Source organism: Mustelus asterias, chromosome 15 (genome assembly GCF_964213995.1).
Source record: "Mustelus asterias chromosome 15, sMusAst1.hap1.1, whole genome shotgun sequence".
In the NCBI taxonomy this organism is placed as follows: domain Eukaryota; kingdom Metazoa; phylum Chordata; class Chondrichthyes; order Carcharhiniformes; family Triakidae; genus Mustelus; species Mustelus asterias.
In genome coordinates, this window is record NC_135815.1 from 66,383,930 (window position 1) to 66,403,728 (window position 19,799).

The window sequence follows — 19,799 nt, forward strand, 5'->3', positions numbered from 1 at the left end:
TAAATTGCTCTTCAATCAAGCTTATGTTCACATGCTCTGGTAACCCTTTCTGTGGCTCGGCATCAAGAATGTATTTGTTAACAATGCTTGCTTTGCACCTTGGGACACCTTAATTTAAAAGGCACTATATAAATGCAAGTGGCTGTTGGTGAAAATAAAAACCTAGTATATTGTACAGATAAAAATAAATTGAATGGCACATTGTTTTTGAATATGCTGGATCCTCCAAACCCATTCCAGAAATGCATGCAATGGTACAATTGTTTTATTAAATGAGCAAGCAGAAAGATTAGATGATGTGATATGACAATTTGAGTCCCATACCTGACAAAGTACTCTCATACTTCGAGTAGGCTTTAAAAGAAGAAAGCAGAGGTTTACAAAAAAAAGTTGTCACACTTCAAGGACAGCAAGGGAATAGAAATTTGAAGCACTCCTGAACAACTCTCTGCAGTTCACACTTCTTGCTTCCTCTCTTGCCCCTCCCTCGAACCCATTCCACCTTCAAAGTCAATATTTTGCCATGCACTCTGTTATCTCTGATATCCTATGACACATAAGAACACATTTAATTCCTGACTGATTTATAAAAATCAGCAGTCATTAGTTGCAGATGTGAAGGAGGTATTAAAAATAGACAGAAAAGCCCCTTGCTTCGTCAGGTCCAATATATTGTGCCACAACAAAATGAAGGTGCCAAAAAAGCAAATACATGATAAATATCTGAGTGATACATCTTTAAATGCAGTTTCCCTTATTCCTAAAATGCTCAATTCCCAAATCAAAAATAATCATATTCCTGTCAATTTTAATTTGATTATTGGATTAACCCTCTGACGCTCACTGTCAAGGTATATATACGAATAATGGGGAATAGGCCATGGTAGCACAGTTAAACCATTATCACGGAAATATCCAAACTAGGAGTCAACATCCTTAAGGGTGGGTTTGAAAGAATCTTCTTGATCAGAATGTTTCCTGCCCAATGAACTAAGCAGCACTTCTGGTCTGGTAAGGATGGGAATACGCTGGGTTAACTGGATCAATTGTCAGTAGGGGAACACTTGGGGAACAGTGACCATAGAATCTTAATTTTATGGCTAGTTATGGAAAAGGACAAGGATCAATCTGGAGTAACAATATTCAGGATCACTTTCAGTAGAATGAGAACAGATTCGGCATAGGAACCAAAGTTTGCCGAGCAAAACAGTAAAGGAACAATGGTCTGCCTTTAAGGAGGAGATGATATAGGTACAGTCAAGCTATATTCCCACAAGGCAGAGATAGAGCGGGTAAAGCCAGAGCTCCCTTGATGATGAAAAAGAAAGAGTAAGGTGCTTATGATAGGTGTCAGGGGGTTGATGGTGCAAGTGAGAACCTGGTTGAATATAGAAGTCTCACAGGGGATGTGGAAGAAGAAACGAGGAGATGTGGAAGAAGAAACGAGGGGATGTGGAAGAAGAAACGAGAGACATAAGGAGAGATTGAGAAAAGACGTGCAGTTAACATAAAACGGTCATCCAAAAGTCTTCTGTAGGCATAGGAATGGATAGTAACAGGAGGGATGAAACTGATTAGGGATTGCAAAGGGGATATCGCCAAGAAGACAGACTGAAGTAGTAAACAAGTACTTCATATCGGTCTTTACTAAGCTCAAACTATGATGAAAGAGGAGATAGTTAAAATACTGGATTGGCTAGAATTGATAAAAGGAGCCATTAGATAAACTGGCTGTACTTGAACTTATACATCAGCAGGAGCATATGGAAAGCATCTCAGAAGACTGAGGGAAGGAAAGAAATTAGAGAAACGTTACTCGTTATCTTCTGAATCTCCTTGTGGTGCAGTTGGACTGCAGAATTCCAAAATATTACACCCTTGATCAAATAGAAAAGCGTAAAGATAAACCCAGCAACTGCAGGCCAAGTCAGTTTAATCTCAATAGCTGGAAAGCTTTCAAAAATGATAATCCCGGATACAAATTATTATCTGGACAAGTGTGGATTAATCAAGGAAAGCCAGCACAGTTTTCTTAAAAGCTAAGCATGTTTAGCTAACTTAGAATCTTGGTGGTTTAGAATTTGAGTATTCAACATGCTGGCATGCACTCATCAGGACAGACATAATAATGCCAAATTTCAAAAGGAAACAAAAATGTATACTGCATGATAACAGCTCCGATTGTTCAAAATGTTGCCATGGCAAATGCACCAAGGAGCTACTGTCCCCCTTTGAAAAAGGTGCAATATCTGGACATATTCCTTTTGCCTGCAAAGGGAAGGTCCCCGCATATAAATATATGTTGTTTCTAGCAAACGCAACTGGACTACATTGCAACCCAACAGATCAAATTGGTTGTTAGTGCTTCTGAGCACATTCAGGACTGTTCAGGAACTGCTACTGAATCACAGAATCACATCTAACTTTAGGCATTATGTTCTGAATTTTGAAAGCACAGATTGGTCAAGTAGAATCAGTACTCTCCATCTATTGCAAACAGCCGACATGATATGCTGTTTGTTACTGCTCCAGTTGCTGGGATGTATGTCTTATGTACCTGGCATCACACCGACACAGAAATTCACATAGCATATTACTCATTTGTGTTACAGGCAGAATATCCTGATGGCTATCCTAATCAGATCATTGCTCGTTACATATCGTGTATACTCATGAATGGGACAAACAAAGGCCACCACATGAAAAGTGGCCAGTCCATCTCAAGTTATTCTGGATGGGTAAAGTATCTCAAATATTTGAGCAACAAGTGAAGCTAGACATTTCACACTACTACTATGCAGTGGCAACATAAATGGTGTTTTCCACCAACAGAATATTACCGTAAATTTCTGCCTACTGCACAAATCAGTCAGACTCCTAATATATCTCATTGGTGCTTATTAGAAGTTACATATATTCGTATTCAGAGACCTGTGCTCTGCAGGGAAAAAATATATCCAGATAGAACATAGAACATAGAACATTACAGCGCAGAACAGGCCCTTCGGCCCACGATGTTGCACCGACCAGTTAAAAAAAAACTGTGACCCTCCAACCTAAACCAATTTCTTTTCATCCATGAACCTATCTACGGATCTCTTAAACGCCCCCAAACTAGGCGCATTTACTACTGATGCTGGCAGGGCATTCCAATCCCTCACCACCCTCTGGGTAAAGAACCTACCCCTGACATCGGTTCTATAACTACCCCCCCTCAATTTAAAGCCATGCCCCCTCGTGCTGGATTTCTCCATCAGAGGAAAAAGGCTATCACTATCCACCCTATCTAAACCTCTAATCATCTTATATGTTTCAATAAGATCCCCTCTTAGCCGCCGCCTTTCCAGCGAAAACAATCCCAAATCCCTCAGCCTCTCCTCATAGGATCTCCCCTCCATACCAGGCAACATCCTGGTAAACCTCCTCTGCACCCTCTCCAAAGCCTCCACATCCTTCCTGTAATGTGGGGACCAGAACTGCACACAGTACTCCAAGTGCGGCCGCACCAGAGTTGTGTACAGTTGCAACATAACGCTACGACTCCTAAATTCAATCCCCCTACCAATAAACGCCAAGACACCATATGCCTTCTTAACAACCTTATCTACTTGATTCCCAACTTTCAGGGATCTATGCACACATATACCTAGATCCCTCTGCTCCTCCACACTATTCAAAGTCCTCCCGTTAGCCCTATACTCAACACATCTGTTATTCCTACCAAAGTGAATTACCTCACACTTCTCCGCATTAAACTCCATCCGCCACCTCTCGGCCCAACTTTGCAACCTGTCTAAGTCTTCCTGCAAACTACGACACCCTTCCTCACTGTCTACCACACCACCGACTTTGGTGTCATCAGCAAATTTGCTAATCCACCCAACTATACCCTCATCCAGATCATTAATAAATATTACAAACAGCAGTGGCCCCAAAACAGATCCCTGAGGTACACCACTTGTAACCGCACTCCATGATGAATATTTACTATCAACCACCACCCTCTGTTTCCTATCCGCTCGCCAATTCCTGATCCAATTTCCTAGATCACCCCCAATCCCATACATCTGCATTTTCTGCAGAAGCCTACCATGGTGAACCTTATCAAACGCCTTACTAAAATCCATATATACCACGTCCACTGCCCTGCCCCCATCCACCTCCTTGGTCACTTTCTCAAAAAACTCAATAAGGTTAGTAAGGCACGACCTACCTGCCACAAAACCATGCTGACTATCACCTATCAATTCATTACTCTCCAAATAACTATAAATCCTATCCCTTATAATTTTTTCCAACATCTTGCCGACAACAGAAGTGAGACTCACCGGTCTATAATTCCCGGGGAAGTCTCTGTTCCCCTTCTTAAACAATGGGACAACATTCGCTAACCTCCAATCTTCTGGTACTATACCAGAGGCCAACGACGACCTGAAGATCAGAGCCAGAGGCTCTGCAATCACTTCTCTTGCCTCCCAGAGAATCCTTGGATAAATCCCATCCGGACCAGGGGATTTATCTATTTTCAGACCCTCCAGAATATCCTGCACATCCTCCTTATCAACTGTAATACTGTCTATTCTACTCCCTTGCAACCCAGTGTCCTCCTCAGCTATATTCATGTCCCCTTGCGTGAACACCGAAGAGAAATATTGGTTCAATGCTTCACCAATCTCCTCCGGTTCCACACATAACTTCCCTCTGCCATCTATAACTGGCCCTAAACTTGCCCTAACCAACCTTCTGTTCTTGACATACCTATAGAACGCCTAGATGTTGTACATTTTCTGAATAAACAAAAGTATAGGGGACAGTAGTTCCCTCGTGCATTTGCTGTGGGATTGTCTTGACCAGAGTCAACTTGCCAACCAATCAGCAAATTTCTCTTGTGCCACATAATTTATTGCTCCCTTTGGAATTTGCCATTCTGGAGTCTGCTCTGATGAGTGAAAAATGAAAAGCTCCAACAGAATGTCTCTTTTTCCAGCAATAACTTTGAATAGGAGAATGGGAAGAGAAGGGAAGATGGCCATTTGATCCTTCGTGTCCGTACCAGCTCTCTTCAGTACCAAAGTAGCCAGTTCAACCCTCACATCTTTTTCACAAAGCTCTGCAAATCTTTAATTTCAGCTAATTATCAAATTTCCCTCTGAAAGCTACAGTTTAGTCTGCCCTACACCATACTCATTTTCTGCACCCTCTGAAATGCCTTCAAATCATTCCTAATTGTGGAGCCCAAAATTGGACATAATGCTTCCAGTTGATGCCAAACCAGTCTTTCATAAAAGTTCACCATCTACTCCTTACTCTTGTACCCTGTGCATCTATTTATAAAGCACAGGGTCTGTATGCCTTATTAACTGCTTTCTCAACCTTCCCTGCCACCTTTACCAATGTGTGCATACACCCCAGGTCTCTGTTCTTGCACTCCCTTTAGACTGGCATCCTTTATTTTATATTGCCTTTTATTTTCCTTCTTTTAAAATATATAAATTCACATTTTATTGCATTAAATTTCATCTGCCACATGTCCACCCATTCCACCAGCCTGCCAAAGCCCTTTAGAAGTCTATCACTGTTCTTAACCTGGTGTTGTGAGACTTCTTACTCCAGACAGTTCACAGTCATTACAATACCCTCCATACCAAAATCTAGATCATTAATACAGATCAAGGAAAATATTGCTACTTATCACTGGGGAACTCCACTGTATATTGCCTTCCAGTCCATAAAACAACTGTTACCCATTATTCTCTCCAGTACTATCTTGTTCACAAGATCTTCAAATAATCCTCCACAAAATAAGTAATCATGTGTTCTAATAATACTTGGTTCATACTTTCTTTACTTGGCATGGTGCAATGCACAAATGACCACAGCAGAATGCCATTGAAAATCACATGTAACTCAATAAAACGGCACTATTTGCTATTTGTTATCAGCAATTTGTACAATTGGGATATTCAAAATAAGCAATCAAAATAAAATGCTCCCATTATGTTATAAAAACAGTAACATTAGACTATAGCTTTGTGATTTGGGTTATCTTCCATATCACCATTCTTGGCAACAACAGTGTGCTGAATGGCAAAGTTTTGTTATACTTGGTTTATGGGAACAGCAGCATTTAAAGTGTATAAATCATTTATCAAGTCAAAATATAAAAGAGAAGGTGGCAGATATTTTTGGTAAAGATACCAAAAATATCTGCCACCTTCTCTCTTTTATATTTTATCTATAATTTGTACCTTGCAATCATACCTTCAATTATTTCCATTTGTTGAAACAAACATCATCCATTCTTCTTGAGCAGTTTCTGCTAATTCAGAAAGGTTTATCACATGCTACCAAATTTAAACCTTTGCATTTACCATTTATAATTTATTGAAGTCTGAATTTAGCATTTTTCGACAGATCATGATTCAAATGCATATTTTTCTTAAACTTCTTTTTCATCCTCCAATTATTGACAATTTATTGAGGAAAATCCAATGTTTTTAGTCACTAAGATCATAATGTTGAACTTTGGATAGAATTAACTATGTTGATGTTACTAAAACTTAGAGGAATACTCCTCGATGAAAAACCCAAAGAGTGTTCTTTTCCTCAAGTCATGAGCTTACAATGTACAATGTTTGTAATCTTTATCGTTCTTTGCTCAGGTGGTAGCTTTCAATTACCGAGACTAATTAGGTGAAATCCTTACCAATGATACAATGTCCAATAGGAAGTCAACTAAGAGACAGAATTCAGGCAGAGAGTACTCTGACATTTCCTTGCCATGAGGTGAGGCCTGCAATCTTGCATTCAGTGTTCTCCTAATGAGGAAGGAAAATATATAATATAGCATGTCTACATGAATGTCAGCTTGATTTTCACAAACTTTTGGCATACTCAGTTACAAACAACTAAATAAAACAGATACTACGAATAGTTTTCCACAAATCTGAAGCCTTGTTAATTCCAAGGACCTCTCTATGGTCGAGAATATCCTTTCCAACCAATTTTTAATTTATATTAATGAACGGTACTGAATTGCACAAAATGACTCCGTACATAATTAGCAGTACTACACAATGTAACCCATCATACTCCCAAGATACATAATTTCTGCTGCACTTATTAAAAGTCAAAGATTTGCTTTTTCGTAACGAAATAAAATGAGTAATTTCTTAAGATTGCACCTATCGCTCATATTTTTCCTTTATCCTGGCATTCATGAAAAAAAGTCAGATTTTGAAAGTGCTTTTTCAGGATGCTGTACATAAAGATTATGTAATAATTTCTCATTTGCTGGTTAGAACCCAGCACAAACGTTTTATCTAATTTGGCAGGGGACGAGCACAAGTAGCAATAGAATGAGGAAACAAGCTATACAAAGTTACACAAAGAGCACTGGAGTGAGAAGAATGGTATTGGGTGGGATCAGATGAAGAGAGAATTCAAAAAGATCTAAAGTAAGTTTGCAGGAAGTGTGGTAAATAAAGTTGGTAAGCTATAGGCACAAATAGTCACATCAGTATATGATAACGGATACCTGGCTCCAATCACAGCAAGATTCGGCACTAAATAATCCTGGATATAGGGTGTTCAGGAAAATCTGGGAAGGAAGGAAAGGGGAAGATTGGCAGTGTTGATTAAGAATATTGCAGTGCCGGAGAAGCACATGTCCAGAAATGATGAAGGACAGAATCAGTTTGATTATAGCTAAGAAAAAAAATGAGGTGCTGTTACACCACTGGGTATATTCTATAGTCCACTTATTAGTGGGACAGATATGGAAGGGCAAAGGCAAAACACCGCAGATGCTGGAAATCTGAAATAAAAACAGAAAATGCTAGAAATACTCAGCAGGTCAGGCAGTATCTGTGGCAAGATAAACAGAGTTAACAGGCAGAATTTTCCCTTCTATCTGTGGTCGGTTTTGTGTCAGACAGAGCTGGAAAATTCAGAGAGAGGCCAAAAAATCAGAAACCCACCAAAGGAGAAACAATTTGAAAATTTCCCCTCACTACTTTCCTGGCTGGCTGATGGAAACAATGGGTAACGGTGGAGTTTTAGGGGGGGGAATGCAGAGGGGCAATGAGCAATGGTGGAAAACAATGTCATGATGTGGAGATGCTGGCATTGGAAACAATGTCAGCAGAGGGGAAAATGAGGATGGGGAAGCTGGAGCCTTACATTAAAGACGGAACACAAATACAATAGTGGGTGGAATAGGAATAGAAGTACACGAATTGGAGGGGATGTACGTGGACTGCGTGCTAGGAGGGAAGGCTGTATTAGCGTGGCACAAGAGGGTAAGGCTTGCACAGAGTCATGAAGGGCGGGGCGGGGGGAAAGGCTTATAAATGAGGGATGGGATTGCAGAGAGATTCATGGAAGGAGGGGGGGGAGAAATACGGTGTCATCAGCAATCAAAAAGGAAGGGGAGAGTTAAGAGAAAGACAATCATAGTCCCTGGTCTGGGCCAAGTAGCCAGTGTGTGAGACTGAAGTCAGTGGCGAGGCTTAGCATACCTGATAGTCAAGATGCGAGAACAAAGTCAGTCCTTGGGTTGTGAGCCATGCTACAGAAAGCAATCAATTGCGCACACAGCACCATGCAACAGCCCCTGATGTTCATTAATAGGAAAAGGTTCCACTCCAACATTCAACTGGTGTGCAATCATCAGAAGCATATCATGTTTGTGCCAGGTTCCCTGACTCATACATCCGAGGCACTCCTTCAGAGGCCTCATATATTAGAAAGGTCTGGTGAATCTAGAGTTGGCTGTTTGGAGATCAGGACTACTGACTCAAACAATGGCTCACAACATCAATGTGTCATCCTCTTAAGTCAGAGGATACAATGAAGCGCATAAGGCAACATGATCCAAAGAGCAAACCACTGGCATCCTGAAGACGTGCTTCTGATGCATGGAGCTTCAGGTGGGCCTCTGCAGTACTCTCCAGAGAGGGTGTCCTGCATCATCATGGTGTGTTGTGAGGGCACGTGGAGGCATCTGAGAGCTCCTCGGACGATGAAGAACAGGGTGAACCTGAAGAGGAAGATGAGGGCCTGCTTTCACGAGAATGCCCTTAAGTATAACCTGGAAAATGGTCCTGTGACATACTGATAGTCACATGATTGCAGGCAATGGGACACATCTACATTCTTTCTGTCCTTACTGCCATGCCAGTGGACTGAAAGGCCTTTACAACCAGTGCAAACAACAGCAATCTCAGCATTCAACCTTGCACCTTTAAACTTTATGAATCACTAGGCTCTATTCATTGGAAAGGTCAGTGGTGTGGTCTCGGAAGTGATAGTCACCATAGTAGCGCAGACACAGCGTCAACAGACTTGATGCAATGGCCACCATCTGTGGACACCGATGTTGGAGAAGCATCCTGGTTGTAGGTCCTATGCTTTGGCACTACCAATGAAGCCAGCCTTCTCATTTGCTGAGACAATTATAGCTAACCTGTCAAGGCTACCGAGGATGCCTAACTCCATGTTGTCTTGTAAGGATTATGGTTGCTAGTGCATTTTACAGGCGCTTCAGTAAAGAGTTTGATGCATTTCCCTGACATAACACAAGGGTAGAGAAACAGTCAGCTACACAACGTGAATGTGTGGCTCACAAAGGGAGGTGAACACCAAGTGGGAACATGGATCACCCCTGCAATAAGAGGGCACATAGATGCACATGCATGACGCTTTCAAATGAAAACACCATTCTTGTGGACAGCTAATATATTCACAAAGGTGCATGGTATTTACAGTAATTGAACACCCGCCACCCAGAGCGTTGCCAAAACTTCGTACTTTTTCTCACCCAACAGCTGCGTCTAGATGCATCCCTGACATTTGTAGCAGAGGTGAAGGCAGCCTGCTGAATAGCAAGTCCTGTTGTCTTTGATGATTTTGGCAGCCGTCCTCCAGAGAGTCAGGAGCTGGGGTACTCTGGCATGCTTTTAGTGTCCTGATGTGCACCCTCCTAGCCTGTACAGCTGGAGATGATGGGGTCATAGGCAGAGGGGATTGGAATTGCCTGAACATACTGAGTCCCCTAGGTAGTTGGCCCAAGATGTCAGGCTGCTGGTCCCACCCCACCTAGCCACTGATGGATCTGATCAATGCCAATAATGATGGAGTGCAGGCCAGAGCGCAAGTGTCTGAACCAATCACCACCCTTCCCAAGGGGACTTCGAAACAGTTGCCTGTCAAAACCACGACATCAGACAGAGCACAGACGGATTCCTCTACCCTTTGCTCTAGTCTACTAACTTCCTCTCGCAACTCTACCTGATTTTGCACCACATCTCCAGCCTCTGACTGCTGTGGAGACAGGTCGGCGAGGTGTTCCTCGTAATGTGACCCTGAGCTTACTCTACAACTAGAACCCACCTAGAGTGCAGGTGAATACAGTGACAGGTCTTCTTCGAATGGATCCTCAGCTTTCTGGTCTGAAGTGGCTCGGGGGCAAGGGCTTATTTTGCATCTCAATGTGCGTGTGTGCATGCGTGTGCGCCCGTGTGCACGTGGACCTGCTGGTGCCTGGAGGAGAGAGCAGATCGATTTAGCTCAGGAACAGATTGAATACAACATTGTAAGTCACTCACTGAATGTCAGGACGGGATGTACGCATTGACAGCTCATCCATACGGGCTTGCTGGGAAAGGCTGATCTCGCCTTCCCCACAGGAGTGGTCCCTATCCTCCCCTGCCAACTTGGTGGCATCCGCCCTGAATTTAGTGAGGTCCACAATATCTGCTCTCCCTCCTCTGGTCTGGGATCTCTCCCTCTTGTTATGCACAAATTTGGCCTGGATAGAGAAGCACTTGGAGCTCTGCTGGGTGAGAAGAGATGGGGGAAGAGGATGGGAAGAATGCATGTCAACTGCGTGTTGTGCCCTCCCCAGTACGGGCTGGGAATGGAGTTTGTGCAGCATGATAGATGAAATGCTGGTAATGCTAAAGTCCATTAAACAATCAGTAGTGATTTGCTCCCCCCACTAATATTGTGCGAGATCCTTGAGCAGTGCAGCTCTTTGAATGCATGATGCCAGAATGAGAGATTGGAGTGAGGAGAAGGTTGACTTACCCTTGCAGAGCGGATGAGATCATTCATCCTCTTACTGCACTGGAGTATGTTTCAAGAGACAAATCCAGTAATTGTATGTTGAGGAAGAATGAGACTGAAGCTACTCTGTACCTTAAAACAAGTTTATTTCCAAGACAGAAAAGTAAAGTCAGACTTCTCCCACTTCCTCCCAGACACCCAGAATGAACTGGCTTATAATGATTTCCTAATCCTTCCCCAACTGGGAACAGCAATGCTTAATTACCAACTTAAGCAGCACAATTTCAACATTAGTTTGAGACAGTTGCATTTAAATATGGCGCCCTGACCCTGGAGCCCATTGGGTGACAGGAGGGCAGACAAATCAGTTCCCTACCTGCTACATGATTTGGAGACAAATTCGCCAATGCATAATTAATGAATAAATTAGCATGAAATTGGGGGTGGGAAGAGAGGAGAGAGAGAAGAATTCCTGAGGTATTGTCACACCATTTTTGATCAATACATTTCTAGCCCAATGAGGCAAGGAGCCTTACTGGACTTGATCCTGGGGAATGAGATGGATAAAGTAGAGCAAGTGCCAATACAGGTACATTAAGGGAACAGTGATCATAGTACCATGAGGTTTCAATTAATTGTTGGAAAGGGCAAGGCGCCATCTAGAGTTAAAAAAACTGAAGGAGGGCCTACTTCAGTACGTAGAGTGCAGATTTCACACAGGTAAGGTGGACTCAAAGATCGGCAGAGACACCAACTGGTTTGGGGGCAGTTTAGGTCATGAGGGGGAAACCAAAACCAGTGCCACCTGGATGTCAAATAGATACATAACAAGACAAAAAGAAAAATAAGTGTATGGCTGATGTCCAGTTGATCAAGTGCAAACCAAGCCAAATACAGAAAGTTCAGAGGGAAAGTGAAGAGGGAAATTAAAGGGGCAATAAGAGAGCATGAGAAAAGACTGGGGATCTAAACCATAGAACCACAGAAAAGTTATGGTGCAGAAAGAGGCCATTCATCTCATTGTCTGCGCCAGCCAAAAAAATAAACGAGCCACTCATTTTAATCCCATTGTTCAGCACCTGGCCCATAACCTTGCAGGTTATAGCACTTCCGATGCAGATCCTTTCGAATGAGTTGAGCATTTCAGCCTCAAACACCAACTTAGGCAGTGAATTCCAGATGCCCACTGCCCTCTGTGTGAAACAGGTTTTCTTCATGTCCCTCTAATCCTTCTACCAATCACCTTAAATCTATGTCACCTGATAACTGACCCCTCAGTTAGGGGAAATAAATCTTTCCTGTCTACCCTGTTTAGGCCCCTCACAATCTTGTACACCTCAATTAGATCACATCTTAGTCCCCTCTGTTCTAAGTAAAACAATCCTAGCCCTCCCAATCTCTCCACATAGTTGCAATTTTCAAGCTCTTGCAACATTCTCGTAAATCTCCTCTGCACTCTCTCCAGAGTAATTACATCCTTCCTGGAATGTGGTGACCAGAACTGTACACACAATTCCAGCTGTGGCCTAACTGACATTTTTACAGTTCCATCATTATATCCCTGCTTTTGTATTAAATATCTCACCTAATAAAGGAAAGCATTCCATATGCTTTCTTGTCCACAGGTCCTTGAAGGTGGTAAGACATGAACTTACTGCCTCAACCCCTCTCAATATCTTCCTGTTTATCCAGTTTTCCTTTGCCCTCCCTAAATGCATTACTTCACACTTTTCCAGATTGAATTCCATTTGCCATTTTTCTGCCCATTCCAACCAAAACATTGCTGTCATTCTGGAGTTGACTACACGGTCGATTTTGTCTCACCTGTAAAATTCCCAGTCATGCACCTACGCTTACGTTTAGAATCATTAATTTATACAACAAACAGCAAGGGTCCCAACACTGAGCCCTGTGGAAAACCACTGGAAACCCTTTTCCATTTGCAAAAACTTCCATCGACCATTACTCTTCGTTGCCTGTCAATGAGTCAATTTTGGATCCAACCTGCCAACTTCCCTCGTATCCCATGAAATCTCACTTTTCTGACCAGTCTGCCATGCAAGACCTTGTAAAATGCCTTACTAAATCCATGAAGACAATAGCCACTGCTCTACCTTCATCAATCCTCCTTGTTACTTCCTCAAAAAATTCAATCAAGTTAATAAGACACAATCTTGCCCTAACAAAACCATGCTGATTATCTCTGATCAATCCGTGTCTGAGTGACAGTTTATCCTATTTCTCAAAATTACTTTCAATAATTTGGCCAACACCGAGTCAGATGAACCAGCCTTCAGTTTTCTGGCTTATCCCTTGCACCCTTTTTAAATAATGATAATGCTCTCAGACCTTCAATCTTTTGGTACCTCACCTGTATCTAGTAAGGCTTGGAAAATAATCCTCAGAGCATCCTCTATTTCCCCCCTGACTTCCTTCAACAGCCTGGGATACAATCTATCTGGCCCTGGTGATTTATCCATCTTCAAGGGTGCCTCTCCTTCCAATATGTCCTCTCTCACTATGCTTATTGCATCTAATATTTTACATTCCTCCTCTTCAACTAGAATGTCTGCATCATTCCTCTCCTTAGTGAAGACAGAGACAAAGGACACATTGAAACCCTGCCCATATCTTCTGAATTGACTCCGTTTTCTGGCTTATCCCTTGCACCCTTTAGAACAGGGGTAAAAGTTCTATCTAGTAGATGGGTAGTCAGAGGTGTTGTGGGATTGTAAAGGAGGTCTAGGCATGGAGGCAGTGGGGATACAAAATTTGTATTTTAAACTGGCCTTTTCCAAGGAAGAAGATACTGCCAAAGTTAGTGGAAGAGGAGGTAGTTGAGATACTGGAAGGGCAAAGAATCGATAGATAAAATTCTGAAAGGCTGGCTATAGTTAAAGTAGATTAGTGACCAAGTGCAAATGAAATGAATCCTGGGTTTTTGGAGGGAAACCAGGGTCTGAAATTTTACTGGCCATAATATTCCAATCCTCCATGGAAATAGGAGTGTATCTAAAGAATTACTAATGTTCAAAAAATGGGTGCAAAAATAAATCTAGCAATTAAGGCCAATCAATTTAACCATGGTGATGCAGTAGCTTTTAGAAACAATAATCAAAAACAAAACTAGCAATTATTTGGTCTAGTATGAATTAAGAAGCAAAGATTTCAATCAAATTGAAAACTCAGCTGAGTTTTTTGATGAAGCAACAAAGAGAGTTGATGAGGGCAATGCAGTTGATGCAATATTTATTGATTTCCAAACCGCATTTGATAAGGTGGAATATAATAGGTGTGTCGGCAAAGTCGAAGCCCATGGAATAAAAGGAGCAGTGAGCATGGATACAAAATTAACCGAAGAACAGGAAACAGAGAATAATGGTGAATAGTTGTTTTTCAGAAGATGTATAGTGGGATTTCCCGGAGTCAGAATTAAGACTGCTGCTCTTCTTGAACACAATATTAATGACTCAGACTTGGGTACGCAGGAAACAATTTCACCAAACTTGGAAACATATTAAGCAGTGAGGAAGACAAAAGTCTTCAAGAGGACAAACAAGCTTGTAAAATTGGCAGGCATATGACAGATGAAATTTCATGCAGAGGAAATTGGAGATGCAATACAAGCTCCAACAAAGAATGTTGACACCATCCAGGACAAAGTAGCCCACTTGATTGCTGCTCCTTCCACAAACGTTCAATCCCTCCACCACCGACAAAGAGTGGCAGCCGTGTGTACTATCTATAAGGTGCACTGCAGGAACTCACCAAGTTTCCTTAGGCAGCACCTTCCAAACCCGCAACCATCTGGAAGGACAGGAGCAGCAGATACCTGGGAACATCACCACCTGGAGACTGCCCTCCAAGTCAGTCACCATCCTGACTTGGAAATATATCACTGTTCCTTCACAGTAGCTAGTCACGATCCTGGAGCTCCATCCTTAACAGTACTGTGGTAGTACCTGCACTTCGGGGACCGCAGCTGTTCAGGAAGGTAGCTCACCCTACCTTCTAAAGGGCAAATGGGATGGGCAATAAATGCTGGTCTAGTCAGCGATGCCCACATCCCATAAATGAATTTAATAAAGGGTACAATTCTAAATAAGAGGTGCAGAAACAGAGCGATCTATGGGTAAAGGTGCACTAATTATTAACGGTGGCAGGACAGGTTGATAAAGGGGTTAAAAAAGCATGCTGGATTCATGGGCTTTATAAATAGAGGCATAAAGTACAAAAGAAGTAGTTACGATGAACCTTTATAAAACATTGGTTTGGCCTCAAATGGAATAGTGTGTCCAATTCTAGACATCATATTTTAGAAAGTGTGTAAAATCTCTAAAAAGGATGCAGAAAAGATTTACAAGAATGGTTCCAAGGATGAGGGACTTCTGTTGCACAAATAGATTGGGGGATCTAGTTATTCTTCTTCGAGCAGTGAAGGTTGAAAGGAGAGGTATTTAAAATAGTGAGGGGTCTAGACAGAGTAGATAAAAACCGTTCTCATTAATGGGAGGATCAGGAACAAGATGATGCACGTTTAAGGTAACTAGCAAGAGCTAAAAGACAAAATGAGAAAACTTTTTTTTAAGACAGAGAGTGATTATGATTTGGAATGCACTGCCTGGAAGGGTAGTGGAGGTAGATTCAATCATGACTTTTGTGATGATAGTAGTTGCTATAGATAAATATCTTGATTATTTTTATGTTTATGGGGAATGTTTGTTTTACAGGCAGTCGGTATATCTGGGAGAAATGCAGCTCCAATGTTGGGAGAGTAGAATAATTTCTCATTTTAGCCATGTAGTTTACTTAGGAGAGTGTTAATGAACTTTTGTTTATTGGTGAAGATTTCCCCTGGAGTTTTTAATTAGGTTGACTGATAGGGTCATGTGATAATGTGGCTAATGAGGTGTGCTAGGTTTGTAGGAGAGAAATAGCTTTCAGTTCTGGCTGGGGTTTGCTCAAACACAGAGGTCTGCAAGCTACTCTGAAACTCAAAATCTCTCTCACACAGCTTCAAGATTATCTACACCCCTTATAGCAAGTACATTTATGGTTGCTAATTGTATTTAAAGTGGAATCTTAAATCTGTAAGAGAATGTTGCTTATTTGGAATAGAAAGTGATAAGTTAGAAATTAAGTTATTTCCTTTCACTTTTTAACTGTTGTTCAACTGTTAGTTAAACTGCTTCATTTGTTAGTTATACTTAAACTTAATTTAATAACACAGTTTAAGTTTGTTTCACTATAAAAGATCCCTAATTTGTCAGCAGGACTACTCCTGGAGTGAAGCATCCTATCCTCACATTTATGCCAAAATAGAAAACTTCCTGGGTGGGGTCCAGTCTGGCTTCCTAATGTAATTTGTGATTCTGGTCCAGAACCCCAGCACTTTCAAAAGGAGATTAGGTAAAAACTTGAACAGAAAACATTTTTTGCAGGGTTATGGGAAAAGGGCAGAGGAGTGGTTCTGGCTAGAATGCTCTTGCAGAGAATCAACATGGACTCAACAGATTGAATAACCTATTTCTGTGCTGTAACCATCCTACGATTCTATGAAATGCAATAGTAATAGGTAAATAATTTCCAACAGGCTATTTCACATCAGTTGTTATTAAATCACCATGCTTGGTTTCATTGGTCAGAACATTGAATACAGGAGTTGGGATGTCTTGTTGAAATTGTACAAGACATTGGTAATGCCACACTTGGAATACTGTGTACAGTTCTGGTCACATTATAGAAAGGATATTATTAAACTAGAAAGAGTGCAGAAAAGATTTACTAGGATGCTACCGGGACTTGATGGTTTGAGTTATAAGGAGAGGCTGTATAGACTGGGACATTTTTCCTCTGGAGCGTAGAAGGCTCTGGAGCGTAGAAGGGTAATCTTACAGAGGTCTATAAAATAATATGGGGCATAGATCAGCCAGATAAGTCAATATATTTTCCCAAAGGTAAGGGAGTCTAAAACTAGAGGGCATAGGTTTAAGGTGAGAGGGGAGAGACACAAAAATGTCCAGAGGGACAATCTTTTCACACAGAGGGTGGTGAGTGTCTGGAACAAGCTGCCAGAGGTAGTAGTACAGGCAGGTACAATTTTGTCTTTTAAAAAGCATTTAGACAGTTACATGGGTACGATGCGTAGAGAGGGATATGGGCCAAATGCGGGCAATTGGGACTAGCTTTGGTGTTTTAAAAAAAAAGGGCAGCATGGACAAGTTGGGCCAAAAGGCCTGTTTCCATGCTGTAAACCTCTATGACTCTATGATTTTGCATTTCAAAAAATTGAAGGATCCAATTATTTACCTATCCTAACAATATTTGAAAAATGTGTCAAATAACATTTAGCAGAGACTATAAATAAAATCCTATATTCTCAAAAAGGTGCCAAGTCTTAAAAAAGCTCAAAAACTGGCATACCTGTTTCAAGAATTACTGCAATATGATTAATGCAAGGCAGTATCACTTACCTACAACATTCCTCAAACCAACGAGCTATATAATCCCACATATAATATGGTTCAAAAGAATTGAAGAGAAGATTTGCAGTTTTAATTAGCTCTGAAGTCTTCTTGTTCTCTCGCATTTTACTGAAAAAAAGCAAAATAATCAATATTGTGCCTGGTTTGAAAAGGTCATATTACTGAAAAAATGTAAATGTTTAATTTCTTATTATTTTGAAAATTTGTAACAAAATACCATTTTATTTCTAACTTGCATTATAACTTATATTTCATGCTAACCAAAACATATATTTATCAGTTAAAATTATATTTCAAAGCTTCTATCCAACAGTGATGATACCAGATAGGAATCAACAGGATATTCTCCGGTACAGGATGATTGCATGAAAGGATCGATTAGATCTGAATCTAGATTTTAGACCTGAAGGAATGGTGCATTGTAACCTATTACATGGATTGTTTGTATCCTAATTAACAACAGGTCCTGTTCACCCTGCGCTAACAGACTTAAATTGGGTTCTGTTCCAGCAATGTTTTAAATTTAAAATCCTCATTCCTGCTTTCAAATTACTGCATGCCTCACTTACCACGGCCCCACAGTCACCACTCACTTCCAGATCTGCAACCCTCCGGAGATCCCTGCGCTCCTCCAAATCTGGTTTCCTACACACCCCCAATTTTAAATTACTTTGTCACTGATGGATGTGGCTTCAGTTGCCTAGATATTAAAACCTGGAATTTCTCCTCTAATCTCTCTACCACCCTTGCCTCCTTCAGGCGGATCTTAAAACCTAGCTTTTGGGTCAAGTTTTATCTTATTAATATGTCATTTGGCTTCATGTCAAATTTTGTTTGATAATGCTCCTATGAAGTGCCTTAGGATATTTCTAATAGATATTTCACATCCTGGAGTTGGAACAAAATCCACATTGCCCAGAATCTGCATGGTGTCAACTGACAACTATTGATTTGTGGCTTGTTTAAAACTCCCTAATCTTCAAATCCTTTATAAAAGGAATTTTCAGAAAATTTGAGAGCCTGATGTTCTATTGACACAATTCAGATTCAAAACACAGGACACAATTTACCTGATAGGTTGTGAAGTGTGCAAATGCATCGAGTGTGCAAAGTGTGAAATTCATAGAAATTATTAAGCTCAACTCAATTTGATACTTTGCCAGAAGTTCTCCATCCATGTTCTAAATATTTGAAGTGGAGATATATACAAGATGTATGGTGAATATTGCCTCAAGATATTCCTGTTAACATTGTACCAATATACGTTTTAGACTATGGACCTGAATAACATTTTCTAAATGTAATCAAAAAAGTAATATCTGAAGAGCTGCAATGCTGCTACCCCTCAATGCCAAAAATATTGAAAAATATGGCAGACACATTTCAATAAAATTTTAAAAAGGTTATTACAAAAAAATTGTTAATAGAATGATACTTTCACAAGTAAAGTGTTAACAGAAGTTTAAAATGACAAAACGTGCCAGTTAATTAACAACAAAATGGGTTTGATTGATCAAGATCAGTAGCAATATGAGTCCTTATGGAGCCGCAAGCTGCAGACCCATGTCCTAGACTATTTACTGTGCTGTTGAGTTTTGCACACTTATGAATTACATTTTTCTTCAAAAGCAGCAGTAGACTCAGTGGCAGTTTAAACATATTAGGATATATAAAGACAAATCTTCTGATCCCCAGATCGTTGGAGACTGGACTTAGAATTGATGAACAAAGAAGTTGAAACTTCTGATGGGCAATTCATCTGCTCTCTGGGACCCTTTGCAACAGAGACTTGAGAGACATGCATAGTACTTAATTGGGTAATTACCCTCGTCTAACACCTGGGTAACTTCAAATTGAACCCCCCCCTCATCACCCTGCCCCAACAGCCCGATCTGACTAGCACCCAACCCGGCCCAACTATCCCAGACTAACACCGCCCCCATCCGCAACCCTGCTGTGCCCTTCCCCCCAGATTGGACCCAACTAATCCCTGCAACTCAATTCAATAAACCTCAATCACCCAACTATTCCTTGACTAAACCTGACTACCCACCATGAACACCCAAATAGCTCTACGCTGACCACCTTCCAACTACCCACCTAACCAGACCCAACTATGCCACCAACCTAACCACCAACCTTCCTCCCCCCCACCAGAATTGATTTCTTCCCCTCACACCTCTGATCGACCTAACCCTCAGACACTACTACCACCTCGTCGACCTACCTACTCCCCAATTCACCAAC

At 41.1% G+C, this 19,799-nt stretch overlaps 1 protein-coding gene across 8 annotated transcripts in view; it reads right to left on the bottom strand.

The window, feature by feature from the left end:
- Positions 1-19,799, bottom strand: part of dop1a (DOP1 leucine zipper like protein A) — a 352,103-nt gene that overhangs the window by 214,708 nt on the left and 117,596 nt on the right. For 7 of the 8 annotated variants that reach the window (XR_013499663.1, XR_013499664.1, XM_078230044.1 and 4 more), the window contains 3 exons: positions 17,541-17,660; positions 6,707-6,818; positions 325-354 (listed from right to left, as the gene is read on the bottom strand). Coding sequence is in view for 6 of the 8 variants with exons in the window: in XM_078230044.1 (XP_078086170.1) it covers positions 325-354; positions 6,707-6,818; positions 17,541-17,660 (262 nt within the window). In the remaining 2 variants the exon portion in view is untranslated. The remainder of the gene's footprint in view (positions 1-324; positions 355-6,706; positions 6,819-17,540; positions 17,661-19,799) is intronic. The other variant, XM_078230041.1, reaches the window with a different exon arrangement.